Here is a 17,571-nt window from a genome sequence, read left to right on the forward strand (position 1 = left end):
GCTCTGGTAGAATTCGGCTGTGAATCCATCTGGTCCCAGACTTTTTTTGGTTGGTAAGCTATTAATTATTGCCTCAATTTCAGAGCCTGTTATTGGTCCATTCAGAGATTCAACTTCTTCCTGGTTTAGTCTTGGGAGGGTGTATGTGTCCAGGAATTTATCCATTTCTTCCAGATTTTCTAGTTTATTTGTGTAGAGGTGTTTATAGTATGCTCCGATGGTAGTTTGTATTTCTGTGGGATTGGTGGTGATATCCCCTTTATCATTTTTTATTGCATCTATTTGATTCTTCTCTCTTTTCTTCTTTATTAGTCTTGCTAGTGGTCTATCAATTTTGTTTATCTTTTCGAAGAACCAGCTCCTGGATTCATTGATTTTTTGAAGGGTTTTTTTGTGTCTCTATTTCCTTCAGTTCTGCTCTGATCTTAGTTGTTTCTTGCCTTCTGCTAGCTTTTGAATGTGTTTGCTCTTGCTTCTCTAGTTCTTTAAATTCTGTTGTTAGGGTGTCAATTTTAGATCTTTCCTGCTTTCTCTTGTGGGCACTTAGTGCTATAAATTTCCCTCTACACACTGCTTTGAATGTGTCCCAGAGATTCTGGTATGTTGTCTCTTTGTTCTCGTTGGTTTCAAAGAACATCTTTATTTCTGCCTTCATTTCGTTATGTACCCAGTAGTCATTCAGGAGCAGGCTGTTCAGTTTCCATGTAGTTGAGAGGTTTTGAGTGAGTTTCTTAATCCTGAGTTCTAGTTTGATTGCACTGTGGTCTGAGAGACAGTTTGTTATAATTTCTGTTCTTTTACATTTGCTGCGGAGTACTTTACTTCCAACTGTGTGGTCAATTTTGGAATAGGTGTGGTGTGGTGCTGAAAGGAATGAATATTCTGTTGATTTGGGGTGGAGAGATCTGTAGATGTCTATTAGGTCCGCTTGGTGCAGAGCTGAGTACAATTCCTGGATATCCTTGTTAACTTTCTGTCTCGTTGATCTGTCTAATGTTGACAGTGGGGTGTTAAAGTCTCCCATTATTATTGTGTGGGAGTCTAAGTCTGTTTCTAGGTCTCTAAGCACTTAGTTTATGAATCTGGGTGCTCCTGTATTGGGTGCATATATATGTAAGATAGTTAGCTCTTCTTGTTGAATTGATCCCTTTACCATTATGTAATGGCCTTCTTTGTCTCTTTTGATTTTTGTTGGTTTAAAGTCTGTTTTATCAGAGACTAGGATTGCAACCCCTGCCTTTTTTTGTTTTCCGTTTGCTTGGTAGATCTTCCCCCCTCCCTTTATTTTGAGCCTATGTGTGCCTTTGCACGTGAGATGGGTTTCTTGAATACAGCACACTGATGGGTCTTGACTCTTTATCCAATTTGCCGGTCTGTGTCTTTTAATTGGAGCATTTAGCCCATTTACATTTAAGGTTAATATTCTTATGTGTGAATTTGGTCCTGTCATTATGATGTTAGCTGGTTATTTTGCTCATTAGTTGATGCAGTTTCTTCCTAGCCTAGATGGCCTTTACAATGCGGCATGTTTTTGCAGTGGCTGGTACCGGTTGTTCCTTTCCATGTTTAGTGCTTTCTTCAGGAGCTCTTGTAGGGCAGGCCTGGTGGTGACAAAATCTCTCAGCATTTGCTTGTCTGTAAAGGATTTTATTTCTCCTTCACTTATGAAGCTTAGTTTGGCTGGATATGAAATTCTGGGTTGAAAATTCTTTTCTTTAAGAATGCTGAATATTGGCCCCCACTCTCTTCTGGCTTGTAGAGTTTCTGCCAAGAGATCAGCTGTTAGTCTGATGGGCTTCCCTTTGTGGGTAACCCGATCTTTCTCTCTGGCTGCCCTTAACATTTTTTCCTTCATTTCAACCTTGGTGAATCTGACAATTATGTATCTTGGAGTTGCTCTTCTCGAGGAGTATCTTTGTGGCATTCTCTGTATTTCCTGAATTTGAATGTTGGCCTGCCTTGCTATATTGGGGAAGTTCTCCTGGATAATATCCTGCAGAGTGTTTTCCAACTTGGTTCCATTCTCCCTGTCACTTTCAGTTACACCAATCAGACACAGATTTGGTCTTTTCACATAGTCCCATATTTCTTGGAGGCTTTGTTGGTTTCTTTTTTTTTTTCTCTAAACTTTTCTTCTTGCTTCATTTCATTCATTTGATCTTCCATCACTGATACCCTTTCTTCCAGTTGATTGAATCGGCTACTGAGGCTTGTGCATTCATCATGTAGTTCTCGTGCCGTGGTTTTCAGCTCCATCAGGGACTTCTCTGCATTGGTTATTCTAGTTAGCCATTCGTCTAATCTTTTTTCAAGGTTTTTAACTTCTTTGCCATGGGTTCGAACTTCCTCCTTTGGCTCAGAGTAGTTTGATCGTCTGAAGCCTTCTTCTCTCAACTCGTCAAAGTCATTCTCCATCCAGCTTTGTTCCATTGCTGGTGAGGAGGTGCGTTCCTTTGGAGGAGGAGAGGTGCTCTGATTTTTAGAATTTTCAGTTTTTCTGCTCTGTTTTTTCCCCATCTTTGTGGTTTTACCTACCTTTAGTCTTTGATGATGGTGACATACAGATGGGGTTTTGGTGTGGATGTCCTTTCTGTTTGTTAGTTTTCCTTCTAACAGTCAGGACCCTCAGCTGCAGGTCTGTTGGAGTTTGCCGGAGGTCCACTCTAGACGCTGTTTGCCTGGGTATCAGCAGGGGAGGCTGCAGAACAGCGGATATTGGTGAACATCAAATGTTGCTGCCTGATCGTTCCTCTGGAAGTTTTGTCTCAGAGGAGTACCTGGCCATGTGAGGTGTCAGTCTGCCCCTACGGGGGTTGCCTCCCAGTTAGGCTACTCGGGGGTCAGGGACCCACTTGAGGAGGCAGTCTGTCCATTCTCAGATCTCCGGCTGCATGCTGGGAGAACCACTACTCTCTTCTAAGCTGTCAGACAGGGACATTTAAGTCTGCACAGGTTTCTGCTGCCTTTTGTTTGGCTATGCCCTGCCCCTAGAGGTGGAGTCTACAGAGGCAGGCAGGCCTCCTTGAGCTGCGGTGGGTTCCACCCAGTTCGAGCTTCCAGGCTGCTTTGTTTACCTGCTCAAGCCTCAGCAATGGCGGGCGCCCCTCCCCCAGTCTCACTGCTGCCTTGCTGTTTGATCTCAGACTGCTGTGCTAGCAATGTGCAAGGCTTCGTGGGCACGGGACCCTCTGAGCCAGGCACGGGATATAATCTCCTGGTGTGCCGTTTGCTAAGACCATCAGAAAAGCGCAGTATTAGGGTGGGAGTGACCCGATTTTCCAGGTGCCATCCATCACCCCTTTCCTTGGCTAGGAAAGGGAATTCCCCAACCCCTTATGCTTCCTGGGTGAGGCGATGCCTCACCCTGCTTTGGCTCAGGCTCGGTGCACTGCACCCACTGTCCTGCACCCACTGTCCAACAATCCCCAGTGAGACGCACCCAGTACCTCAGTTGGAAATGCAGAAATCGTTCATCTTCTGCTTTGCTCACACTGGGAGCTGTAGACTGGAGCTGTTCCTATTTGGTCATCTTGGCTCCACCCTCTCGAGGATATTCTGTTAAGTGAAATAATTCAGGCACAGAAAGACAAATACTGCACAATCTCACTTATACGTGGAATCTGAAAAAGTTTAACTCATAGAAGCAGACAGTAGATTGGAGGGGTGGGAGTTGGGGAGATATTGGTAAAAAAATACAAAATTTTAGTTAGACAGGAGAAATAAGTTCAAGAGATCTAGTGTATAACATGATGACTACAGTTAATAACAGTGTATTTTATATTTGAAAACTGTGAAGAGTAGATTTTAAGCATTCTAACCACAAAAAAAGATAAGTGTGTGAGATAATGCATATGCTAAATAGCTTGTTTTAGTGGTTCCACAATATATACATATTTCAAATATCATGTTTTACACCATAAATATATATCTTTTGTTAATTAATTAAAACTGGCTGAAAAATTTATACCTGGTCAAACTTTTTAAAATACTTTTATTGACATATAATATTTGTACATATTTATGGGGTACATGTGATATCTTGTTACATGCATACAATGTGTGATGATCAAGTCCATGTATTTATGGTATTATCTTGAGTACTTATCATTTCTGTGTGTTAGGAACACATTTCAGGTCCTCTCTTCTAGCTTCTTTGAAATATATAATACGTTGTTGCTAACTATAGTCACCCTACTCTGCTATTGATAATTGGGGATTATTTCTTCTATCTAACTATATGTTTATATCCACTAAATTAACCTCCCTTTATCCTCGCCTCCTAAACTCCCTTTATCCCCACCTCCTACCTACACACTCTTCTTAGCCTCTGATATCTACCATTCTATTCTCCATCTCCATGAGATCAATTTTTCTCATATATGAGTGAGAACATGCAGTATCTGTCTTTCCAGGCCTGGCTTATTTCACTTAGCATAATAATCTAGTTCCATCCATGTTACTGCAAATCACAAGATTTCATTATTTTTTATAGCCAATTAGTATTCCATTATGTCTATATACCACATTTTATTTATCCACTTATGGACACTTAGCTTGATTCCATATATTTGCCATTGTAAATATATGAATACTGTGATATTCATATCACATTGTAAATATATAGAATGCTGTGATAAACATTCTAGTGCAGGTAGATATGCAAATTTTGATACACAAATTTCTTTTCCTTTGGATAAATACCCAATAGTGGGATTGCTGGATCATACGGTAGCTCTATTTTCAGTTTTTCGAGGAACTTCCATACTGTTTTCGGGAATGACTGTACTAATTTACATTCCCACCAACAGTGTATAAGAGTTAACTTTTCTCCATAACCTCACTGTAATTTTCTGTCTTTTTAGTAATAGCCATTCTAACTGGAGTAAGATGATACGCCATTGTGGTTTTGATTTGCATTTCCCTGATGATAATTTATGTTGAACATTTTTTTCATATATCTGTTGGCCTTTTGTATGTCTTCTTCTGAGAAATGGAAATGTCTATTTGTGTGTGTCCTTAGCTCACTTTTTAATGGGATTTTTTTCCTGTTGAGTTCCTTGTATATCCTGGATATTAGTCCCTTGTCAGATGAACAGTTTGCAAATATTTTCTCTCATTCAATAGGTTGCCTCTTTACTCTGTTTATTGTTTCCTTTACCATGCAGATGCTTTTTCAGCTTAATATAGTCTCATTTGTCTATTTACATTTTGGTTGCCTGTGCTTTTGAGGTTATAGCTACAAAATCTTTGTCTAGACCAACCTTCTGAAGTGTTTCCCCTGTTTTCTTTTAGTAGTTTTACAGTTTTAGGTGTTACATTAAGTCTTTAATCCATCTTGAGTTGATTTTTGCACATGGTGACAAGTAGGGGCTCAGTTTCATTCTTTTGCATTTAGATATCCAATTTTCCCAGCATCATTTATTGAAGAGGGTGTCCTTTCCCCAATGTATGTTCTTGACACCTTTGTCCCAAATCAGTTGGGTGTAAATATGTGGATTTATTTCTGGGTTCTTTATTCTGTTTCATTGGTCTATGTGTTTGTTTTTATATAAATACCATGTTGTTTTTATTACTGTAACCTTGTAGCTTATTTTGAATAGATTCATGAAGGCATATTGGAAATGAAGGAATGAAACTGTCTCTATTTGTAAGTAACATGATTGCTTATATAGAAAATCCCAAAGATTCTACAAAAAAAGCTACTACACCTCCTGAGTTCAGCATGATCACAGTTGGTATATAAAAATCAACTGTATTTCTATATACTGGTTATGAATAATTGGCATTTAATATAAAAAATATTGCATGTTTCTATTTATATAACATTCTGGAAAAGACAAAGCTACAGGAATAGAAAACAAATCTTTGGTTTCCAGGCTTTGGAAGTAGGGGAAGGGATTGACTACAAAAGTCAATGCTAGGGAATTTGGGGTATGATGGAACTGTTCTATATGGTGCTATGATGGTAGATACATGATTCTATTTGTCAAAACCCATAGACTTGCACATCACAAAGTGTCAATAAAAAGAATCAAACTGTAAAATATTTGAAGAGATTTATTCTGAGCTAAATATGAGTAATCAATGGCCCATAACATAGCCCTCAGGAGATCCTCAGAACATGTGTCCAAGGTGGTCAGGCCACAGCTTGGTTTTATACATTTTAGGGAGACATAAGGCATCAATCAATAGATGTAAGATGAACATTTCTTTGGTCCAGAAAGGCAAGACAATTGGAAGCAGAGGCTGGGGTTGCTTCCAGGTCGTAGGCAGATTCAAAGATTTTCTGATTGGCAATTGGATGAAAGAGTTATTATCAATAGGATGTTTGGTTATGATAAGCGTTGTGGAGACCAAAATTTTATCATGCAGATAAAGCCTCCAGATAGCAGGCTTCAGAGAATAGATTGTAAATGTTTCTTATCAGACTTAAAGAGCCTGTTCTACCAGTAATTCCAAAAGGGAGGAGAGTATAATGAGTCATGTCTGGCTCTCCCTTCCCATCATGGCCTAAATTAGTTTTTCAGGTTAATTTTGGAAAGTCCTTGATGATAGGAAGGATCCATTCAGATTGGTGGGGGGCTTTGAATTTTACTTTTGGTTTACAGAAGGAATTTTACTGTATACAATTTTTTTAAAACCAGCAGTAATTCAGATAAACCCAAGATGGAATGTAGATGGCCACAAATGAATCCATGTTATAAATGAATGACACAATCAAATGTAAGGGGGTATAGAAGATAGGAGCTAACTTAAGTAACTTTGGAAAATATTGCTGTAACTGAATAAAGAATACACACAAACACTATACCTTATGTAATAGACTGAAAATGGCCCCCCAGAAGATTTCCATGACCTAATCCCTGGAATCTGTGATTGTTACCTATATGGAAAAAAAAATGAGGCTTTGTGGATGTGATTAAGTCAAAGTCTTGAAATGGGGAGATTATCTGAATTATCCATCCAGATGGACCCTAAATGCAATCACATGTATGCTTATAAAAGGGAGGCAGTGGGAGAGATTTCACACACTAAGAGAAGGCTGTGTGAAGGCGGGTCAAAGAGAAATTTGAAGATGCTGGCTATGGTGGTTAATTTTATGTTAATTTGGATAGGATATGGTACCCAGTTGTTTGGTGAAACACCATTCTAGATGTTGATGCAAAAGTATTTTTTAGATATGATTAAGTCAGTAGACTTTGGGTAAAGCAGAACTCTCCATAATGTGGGTAGGCTGCATTCAATTAGTTGAAGGCCTTAGGAGCAAAGACTGAAGTTTCCTAAAGAGTGAATTTGACCTTGAGACTGCAACACAGAAACCCTGCCTGAGTTCCCGGCCTCCCTAGTCTGCTCTGTTGATATTGAACTCAACTGAAACATCAACTCTTACCTGAATTTCTAGCCTGCCACCTTGTCCTACAGATTTCAGACTTGCCACCTCTACAATCTTAACAACCAATTCCTTAAAATAAATCTAGATGAATGGATGGATAGATTAGATATAGATAGATAGATAGATAGATAGATAGATAGATAGATAGATAGATACTATAGATAGATACTATTGGTTCTATTTCTCTGTAGAATACTGACTGGCTTTGAAAATTGGAGTGATGTAGCTACAAGCCAAGAAAAGCCAGCAGGCACCAAAAGCTTAAAGAAGAAAGGAATGGATCCTTCCCTAGAGCGTCGAAAGTATGATCCTGCTCACACCTTGATTTTTGACCTGTAACACCAATTTTGGATGCCTGGCCTCTGGAACTATGAGAGAATGAATTCCTATTGCTTCAACCCAAAAAGGCTATAGTAATTTGCTACAGCAGTCACAGAAAACTAACATACTCTAGTTAATAAATTTGTTTATCACAGCGTCTGGGTTACCAATTTAGAAATAACTTTACATGTATATGAGGACTGAAAAAGAAAGCAAATAAATTGTAGTTAATGACAGCCAGGTTTCTCACTGTCAGAGAAAGCAGTTACAAATAAACAAAAGGGGAATACTAGATGAACCTCTTGTTGCTGGAGTTACCAGTCTAAACTCGTGTTTTGTTTTCAGTAGTTAGATACACCAACAAACATGTATATAGATATAGTATACATACATGTATTTCCTAGCTTTGTCTACTGACAGATCCTAGGCCTGTCCACTGAGAAGCAGTTATACTCCGGGAACCACTGTCTGCTTATACATATACCTCTTGTGACAATAAATCAAGAGTCTTAACTGATTTTGGAGTATTACTCTTATATTCTTAGAATATCTCTTCTAATCACAGAGAAAAAATTCATCTAACCATATTAAAATAGATTTTTTGGACCTAAACAAAATTAGATATGCAGTGTCTATTTTTCTTCTAAATTTAACAAAGAGCTCTGGGACTAGACCCCTTATTTCTGAAAACTCATTGAATAGAAGTGGGAACAAATTCCTATTTTAAAGATGATAGAAGATTTGATTTATCTCTAGGGTAATAATTATCTTTTAAAAGTTATCTTTATAAGGCTATTTGATTACACAAAGTTATTTTTGTGATTTGTATTCGAAACACTGCATATGCCTCCACTAGTTGGATGAGCTATGATATTCAAACACGAACAACTCCGGTTCCTTTCTCCTTTTACCTTATACTCAGATGATGTTCAATCAAATGTATTTCTTTTAAACAAGATATATTTTTCCAATTTTAGGTGTCAGCAGTATGAAACCACAAGACAATCAGTTGTTATCACCTGGAACATATCACTACACACTTGGACCACTGCAATTGACTCCTAATTGGTTTATCCAACTCTTAATTTCTCCTAACTCTGGCTGTATTGTCAGTTTAATTTTCCTAGTCATTTCTTTTCTCTTGAAACTCTGACATTAAAATATAAGTTCTGTAAAACCAAGTCAAAACACTTCACGATCCTCTATAAATCAGTCCTATCATATCTGTTAAACTCAATTTCCTGGTATTATTCTTCATTGCAGTTAGGTCTATTCTTTAACTTCCTCTACACTTATTAATAGTAAACATGTGACTGCATTTTTCTTTTGATCATATTAGTCCCCCTATCTAGAGAGCTCTGTCTCCTTTACCAATTCAGTTAAATTCTATTAATTCAATAATTGTTTAATGCAATCCTACTAAAGACTAGCAACTAGTTAGGTAATTAAAACATGAAAGGCTAAAAAAGCATCAATCTTACACTTGAAAATTTTACAATCTACATACCTGTAAAGTCCTAATTCAATTTTACCTCTTCGGTGAATCCTTCCCAGGTTTTCTAGCTCATGATGACCTTGTTTCCCCTCATTCTGAAAACACTTGGTCTTTTCTATAACGAAAGTCACATTATAATAATATAGTTATTATATTATTATAATTATAATAATATAGTTGTTATATTATTATAATTATAATAATATAGTTGTTATATTATTATAATTATAATAATATAGTTGTTATATTATTATAATTATAATAATATAGTTGTTATATTATTATAATTATAATAATATAGTTGTTATATTATTATAATTATAATAATATAGTTGTTATATTATAATTATAATAATATAGTTGTTATATTATAATTATAATAATATAGTTGTTATATTATTATAGTTATAGTTGTTGTTATTATAATTATAATATAGTTGTTGTTATTATAGTTATAATATAGTTGTTATAGTTATAATATAGTTGTTATATTATAGTTATATAATAATGTTATATTATTATAGTTATATAATAATGTTATATTATAGTTATATAATAATGTTATATTATTATAGTTATATAATAATGTTATATTATTATAGTTATATAATAATGTTATATTATTATAGTTATATAATAATGTTATATTATTATAGTTATATAATAATGTTATATTATTATAGTTATATAATAATGTTATATTATTATAGTTATATAATAATGTTATATTATTATAGTTATATAATAATGTTATATTATTATAGTTATATAATAATGTTATATTATTATAGTTATATAATAATGTTATATTATTATAGTTATATAATAATGTTATATTATTATAGTTATATGTTATATTATTATAGTTATATAATATTCTTATAGTTATATAATAATATTCTTATAGTTATATAATAATATTCTTATAGTTATATAATATTCTTATAGTTATATAATAATATTCTTATAGTTATATAATAATATTCTTATAGTTATATAATATTCTTATAGTTATATAATAATGTAATATTCTTATAGTTATATAATAATGTAATATTCTTATAGTTACATAATAATGTAATATTCTTATAGTTACATAATAATGTAATATTATTATAGTTACATAATAATGTAATATTATTATAGTTACATAATAATGTAATATTATTATAGTTACATAATAATGTTATATTATTATAGTTATATAATAATGTTATATTATTATAGTTATATAATAATGTTATATTATTATATATTATATTATTAATATAATATACAATTATTATATTATTAATATAATATACAAGTATTATGTTATTAATATAATATACAATTATTATATTATTAATATAATATATAATATTATATGTTAATATAATATATAATATATAATTATTATATATTATATAATTATTATATATTATATAATATATTAATATATAATTATTATTATATTATTATCATATTGTTATATTACATTATTATATTATTATAGTTATATTATTATAATTATAGTATATTATTATATTATATATTATATTATATATAATAATATATTATTGTAATATATTATTATATATTATATATAATACATTATATTATTATAGTTATATATTATAGTTATAATAATATATTATTAGTTATAATATAATAGTTATATTAGTTATATTATAGTTATAATAATATTATATTATAGTTATAATATATTATAGTTATAATAATATGATAATATAGTTATATTATTAAAGTTATATTATATTATTATAGTTATGTTATATTATTATAGTTATATTATAGTTATAATAGTATATTATAGTTATAATAGTATAATATTATAGTTATATTATATTATAGTTATAATATAATATAATATAGATAATATATTATTATAGCTATAATGTAGTTATAGTTATTATATTATAGTTATAATTATATTATAGTTACAATATAATTATTATATTATAGTTACAATATAATTATTATATTATAGTTATAATATAATTATTATATTATAGTTATAATATAATAATTATATTATAGTTATAATATAATTATATTATAGTTATAGTTATTATGTGCTTTTGTTATTTCCTAAGTTTTGTCTACTCAACCAAGTTATAAGTTCCTTGAGTATAAGACCACGTCTGTGTTCTAGCCTTTTATATGCTGTCAAAATGCCATGTGCAAGGTAGATACTTTTAAAATACTTATTTCATATCACTTATTGATACATGATAAATCTAACCATACTGGTCTGCTAGACATTACTCTAAAGTAAAAATAAATCATGGAATCACTGAATCATTCAAGGCTAAAACTAGTTTTGAATTTATCAATAAACAAACAAATTATAACTTTTTCTTCTGTCTCATATATAGCCAATGTCTTTATTATATAAAAACTACCAATCAATTCAGTCATAGAGTCAATAAGATAAATACCTGTTAAAAAACGAAAAAAAATCCAGCTTTTTAACTGAAATTTTCACCTTTTAAGCAGTTGTTGAAGGTTCGATGGGTTTTTTTTAACAGAGTCTAAAATTTTCTTAAACTCTATCATTAGTTAGATTGCCCTTCTTTTTAAGTCTTCGAGACAGCTTAATGTAATACAACTGTGATAATTTGTAGACACCCTGAAGAAGCAGTATAGACCCTTACCCAAAATTTGATTTGCATATTGAAACTGATGATGCCACACATCCCAATAGGGCATGAAAAGATTTTTCTAGTCATATATTAAGGCCTTCTGGGGAGAGCGGGGCAGGCCTCCTAAGCTGAACTGAAAAATAGCTTGAGAAGTAGAGAAAGAAGACTGGCTTTGGGTTTTTATGGTAGTTAGGGGGTGGGCTGGGTGGGGGCTCCCATATGTGGTTTGAACTTCCTACTGGCACCAAAGGAGGGAGCAACCAGGCTTTCTGATCAGCTTGGCCAAATGTGGGGCAGAATGAGAAAAGAAGGGGTTAGGTTTAAAAATCCATCAACAGTCACATCAAAATATGGAGTCAAACCCTTTATTACTTGGTAACTCAATACAGCTAATTTACAAAGCACAAAATACAATGATATTGAGCAAAATGTTTACAGAAGTTCATCAAATCTTAAATATCTTCACTTAAGCTATATAATTAATTGACAAATACTGAAAACAAAACATAAAGAAGAAATTTTTGTTATGGAAGGAGACAAAATTTTAAATGTTCTTCAAAAAATATTTAAGCAAAAAAGAATATTAACAGGATCACTACTGATACAACAATCCAATTTTCAGAAATTACTCTTGCCCTTTACATTTAATTTTTAGCCATTGAAAGCATTAGCATAACTCATAAAATTAGAATTGTACCATGTGTTATATTAGAAGAAAAAACACAGATTTTGTTACTAACATAAATTATTTGAAATTATTATTACAGTACCACTCTGTATACTACATAGTGAAGCAGAAGTGAAACCCAATAATTTTAATAGAAATTTTTAGTAGCTAAAGTAGGCTTCAGCACTAACTCTGGAGTTACTACTGCAGTTCTTGTTCTTATCAAAGTACCAACAATACTTCCAGAAAAAAACCTTAGGTTCCAAGGAGAAGCAGGCTTAATATTTAAATAAAGAGTAATGAAAAAAGCATCAAATTCTATTAAGATTAATAAAAGTTCTACCTGACCGCGGCTCGCAAAATCAAAACCAAAATAAATGATTAGTTAATAGCACACCCAAAACCCAAAATATTCAGTATTTCAATATTTCAATAAATATAATCAAATAATGTAAACATTACTGCTTTAATCAATAAAAGAAAGCAGTCTTCATGTTTTAAGCAATAATGTAAATTTATGCCCTCATGAACACAGAACAGTAAAATAATTTAAGGAATTAATGACTAGCTCAAAAAAAAGTAAACTGTGTTGTATTTTGTGAGGAAGATGAAAAACCTTTTAAAGAAGAAGAAGGTATTGAATTTTGACCCTGTCCAAATGAAAATGGAAAACTAAAATCATCTTTTCCAGCTCCAAATGTATGAGTTGAAGTGTCTGATGGAAAAGAAAATGTAAAGCCATCTTCTCCTTCTGGCTTCTCAAATAAGTTTCCTAAGGAAGATAAACATTACAATATCATGCTCTTCATATTATATAAAATTTTTATAACCTACTGAATTATAGCACACTGCATACAATAAATATGGTAACACTGAATCAGTGTTACACAGGAATACAGGTATTTAATTGTATTCCTCTTAAGTGCAAGGCATTGTCCTTGGTACTATGAAGGTTAAAACAGACTCAAACTTAAACCCTGTTTTAAAGTAATTTGAACTCTAGTATATAAAGAACTAGTATAAAAAGTAAAAAGTAGAATAAAACACCTCAGATGAAGAGAATGATACAGAGGTACAGAAACAGACATGCATAGGATGCATTAGAGTAACAGAAATCTATTCAGCTTAGCAGGAGCAGTGAGAAATAATAAAGATGTATTAAGTGGAAATTAATGAAGATGAGCTTGGAAAGACTGCTGAATATCCCACTATGGAATCTGGACTTTATTTAGTAGATAACAAGAATTCATTGAAGATTTTCAAGCAGAGATATGACATGATTTGAACTGCTTTGTAAGTATTACTCAGGAGAGAATAGGTATAAAGGCTGGAACAGGAGAGTCTAGAAGTGGGACTAACCAAAATAAAATAAAAGTCTATTGTCCAGTGAAGACATAATGAAATGTTGACCTTATCTACAATCATAGTGATGGTAATGGAGGAAAAAATGCTGAATCTAAGAGATACTGTATAAGTTAAACTTATTCAACTATTATTTATTGAGTCACTACAATATACTGTTCATGACATTGTTCAAGGAAACTGACAGAACATTAAAAAGAGTTCTAAAAGGAATTTTTAAAATAAGCTTTAAATGTAGCTCTGGTTGATGAAGCCCAGAATTGCCATTAAGGAAAAATACTGTTTTTCACTTATTATATTACTTATTAATAAAATTATAAATATACAAATATATTTTCAACATCCTAATTCTAATTTAAAATTAATTATCATTAAATAATTTTAAGTCTATAGTAATCAAATATGTACTTGAAACAAGTCTTTTTAAATATCTATTTTTATATAGAATTAATCAAATAGCATATTAAGCAAAATAATTTGCATCACTTTGAATGTTTCATAAATTTTTTAACTTTCATATATTTAATAACTTTATTTTTATTTTTAAACATCTCAATTATTTCACCCTAAATAGAACCAAGCCAACCAGCAGTAAGATGGGTGGATGGATGGATGGACAGACAGATGGATAGATGGACAGACTGACTACCAGATACTTGTGTTCTTCCCCTCTCCCTTTCTCACTTTATTTTTTTGACTCTGTGTATTTCTCAGTACACAGCCATATGACTTAAAGAAAAATAGGTATAATGTAAACACGGATCCAAAAAGAGCTAAAATCTTGAATTTCCCTTTGAATAAATGAATTTGATTTTGTTTTTAATTTCACAAGAAGTTCATATGAAGTCTTCATAAAACTCATATGATCACTGTAAATAAAAGAACACATTACTGTGCAAGGCAGCATTATAGGTGCTATGGGGAATTCAAAGGTACATTTTAAAATCCTTGTCCTCAAAAAACCTGTGATCTAGAGGAGATTTTATATCTATTTATAAATAATGATGGTAGAATGGTAAAAAGTATAAAAAAGAAGAGATATTCAGAAAAGAGAGGGAGAGATCTTTTTGAAAAAGAAGATTGAGGGGATAAATAAAAGGTTTTATGGAAGAGAATTCTATCTTGAAAGATAGAAAGAGATAGAAGTTGGGGATTGCAGGAAGTAAAAAGCAGGTAAGAAAGTGTGGGCATACTTGAGACACACTGAGTTCCAGAGTCTGGCCAAAGCACAGGTTACCCTTATAAGATAAAAGCCTTAAAAGGTATGTTGGGGGATGAATAGAGACTGGTTAATGAGTATAAAAATACAGTTAGACAGAAGGAATAAGTTCTAGTACGGAATTTAAGAATAAGTTCTAGAGTAGTAGTATGCTTTACAAGAATTTATAGTGTATTTTGACATAGCTAGAAAAGAAGATTTGGAATGTTCCCCACACAAAGAAATGATAAACGTCTGAGGTGATGGATATTCCAATTACCCTGATTTGATCATTACACATTGTATGCAAGTATCAAAATATCACATGGACCCCATAAATATGTACAACTATATACCAATAAAAAACGAAACAGGTAGTTGGAGCTAAATTAGAAAAGTAGAAGCATAATTTGATAGTCAGTGGGGGAGTCACTGAAGGTATCTGATTAGGGCAGTGACATGGCCAACATTATGGGCACTGAAGATTAATTAAGCTGTGATCTATAGGTAAGCTGAAAAATGGAAAACACCAATTAGGATGTTATTGTAACAGTCCAGGTGAACAGTAAGACTGAAATATAATGGTTTCAATGAAAATAGAAAATAAAAATAAATATTTAAGAGAGAGAACTGATAAAACTTAATGACTAGTTGAATGTAGTCACAGTCACAGAGAGAAGTTAAAATTGTTACCATGCTCCAAACCTTAAAAGCCAGAATAATGGAGATACCATCAGGGACGTCAGAAGGAGAGCAAGTTTCATTTCAGCTACACTGAGTTTTTAATGTCAAAAGATGTCTAAAGAGATTTAAACTGTACAATCAGAAATAAGGTCCTAGAGTTTAGAAGTCAGTGCAGCAAGATATAAATTTGGTCATTATCTGTATGTATTATATTTGAAAACACTGAAGTGAATGAGTGTCAAATGAATGAGAATGTCAAAAAAGAGGATGTGGGCTGGGTACGGTGGCTCACGCCTGTGATCCCAGCACTTTGGGAGGCCGAGGCGGGTGGATCACCTGAGGTCAGGAATTTGAGACCAGCCTGGCCAACATAGTGAAACCCCGTCTCTACTAAAAATACAAAAAATTAGCTGGGCATGGTGCTGGGCGCCTGTAATCCCAGCTACTCGGGAGGCTGAGGCAGGAGAATTGCTTGAACCCAGGAGGCGGAGGTTGCCGTGAGCCGAGATCGTGCCATTGCACTCCAGCCTGGGCAACAAGAGCGAAACTCTGTCTCAAAAAAAAAGAGGATGTAAATAGATTTAAATTTTTAGATGGCAGACATTTAATAAATACAATTGGTAGATTCATTCTGATCTCATAGCATTAAATACCATTTATAAAAATTCCAAAATCTGTGTCTCCATTTCATTGAATTCGAAATTCATATGTACAATTTCCTACTTTACTTTCACTTACGTATCTAATAAATAGGCTTTTCAATTAAAACACTTACTAAATGAAACCCCTGTCTCCTCAATCTCAAATTACGCTTAGAGCCTTCCATATTTCTATAAACGGCAACTCCATTCCAAGTTATTCATGTCAAAACCATGGCACAATCTTTGTTTCTCTCTCTCAATCCTTATATCCAGTCCATAAGCAAATTCTTCCAGCTCTATCTTCAGAAAACTTTGTAACCAAAATCTGACATGTTCTCACCACTTCTACTACTACTACTCACCAATTCTCACTTTGTATCATTTTATAGCTTCCTGACCTTTCCCTGCTTTTGCCCTTGTTTCCATACAGTCTGTTCTCCACATAGCAGCCAGAATAATTCTTTTAAAACCTGTCAGATCATTTCAGTCCTTTACTTAAAACCTTCCAGAGGCTTCCCATTTCACTCAGAAAAAAAACCCTAAGTCCTTAATGATCTACAGGTCCCACATGATTTGCTCTCCATCCACCTCTTGGATTTAATCTCCCACCAGTCTCTCCTTCCTTATTCCATAAATCATACCAATTTAACTAATTTTCAACGAACATACTGAGTATGTTCCCATTTCAAGACCTTTTTGCCCTTTGCTTGGAACACTTTTCCCAGTAGCTTGTATATGCACCTCCTTCTGCTCAATGTTGACTTTTAGTGATGCCTTTCCTGACTCCCTTGCAATACAGCAATCACCTTCCCAATCCAAGTATTCCCTATTTCCCTTACTCTACATTACTTTGCTGCATAGTATTTATCACCAACAATAAGTAAAAAATTAACATCAAGCCTGGGAAGATTCGGGCCCACCTGGAAAATGACCTTGGAGCCTGACTTCCCACAGCACTGTTTTCACAGAATTAAGGTAAACACAGAATGTTTTATCTATCTAGTCTGCTGTGTAAGACTGCACCTGAATTAGAGGAGCTATGAGTTAGCATACAGGCCTTGGGCCTCATGACTAGAATAATATAAAAGACTGGTGTGAAATTGAAGTTACAGCTCTTGTGTTTCAAGGTGACCTACATGCAACATGCCTTTTGTCCATAGCAGCC

The 17,571-nt window shown here is 33.2% G+C and overlaps 1 protein-coding gene across 29 annotated transcripts in view; it reads right to left on the reverse strand.

Moving 5' to 3' along the window:
• The window catches only part of C14H14orf39 (chromosome 14 C14orf39 homolog), a 121,314-nt gene that overhangs the window by 58,974 nt on the left and 44,769 nt on the right, over nucleotides 1–17,571 (reverse strand). For 25 of the 29 annotated variants that reach the window (XM_063793509.1, XM_016926171.4, XM_063793504.1 and 22 more), the window contains one exon: nucleotides 12,204–13,293. In XM_063793509.1, the coding sequence (XP_063649579.1) occupies nucleotides 13,091–13,293 (203 nt within the window). In that variant the 3' untranslated portion in view covers nucleotides 12,204–13,090. Of the gene's footprint in view, nucleotides 1–9,119; nucleotides 9,325–12,203; nucleotides 13,294–17,571 lie in introns of those variants that run through there. The other 4 variants (XM_063793514.1, XM_063793515.1, XM_063793511.1 and 1 more) reach the window with 2 other exon arrangements.

The sequence above is a fragment of the Pan troglodytes genome, chromosome 15, assembly GCF_028858775.2.
Source record: "Pan troglodytes isolate AG18354 chromosome 15, NHGRI_mPanTro3-v2.0_pri, whole genome shotgun sequence".
Lineage (NCBI taxonomy): Eukaryota > Metazoa > Chordata > Mammalia > Primates > Hominidae > Pan > Pan troglodytes.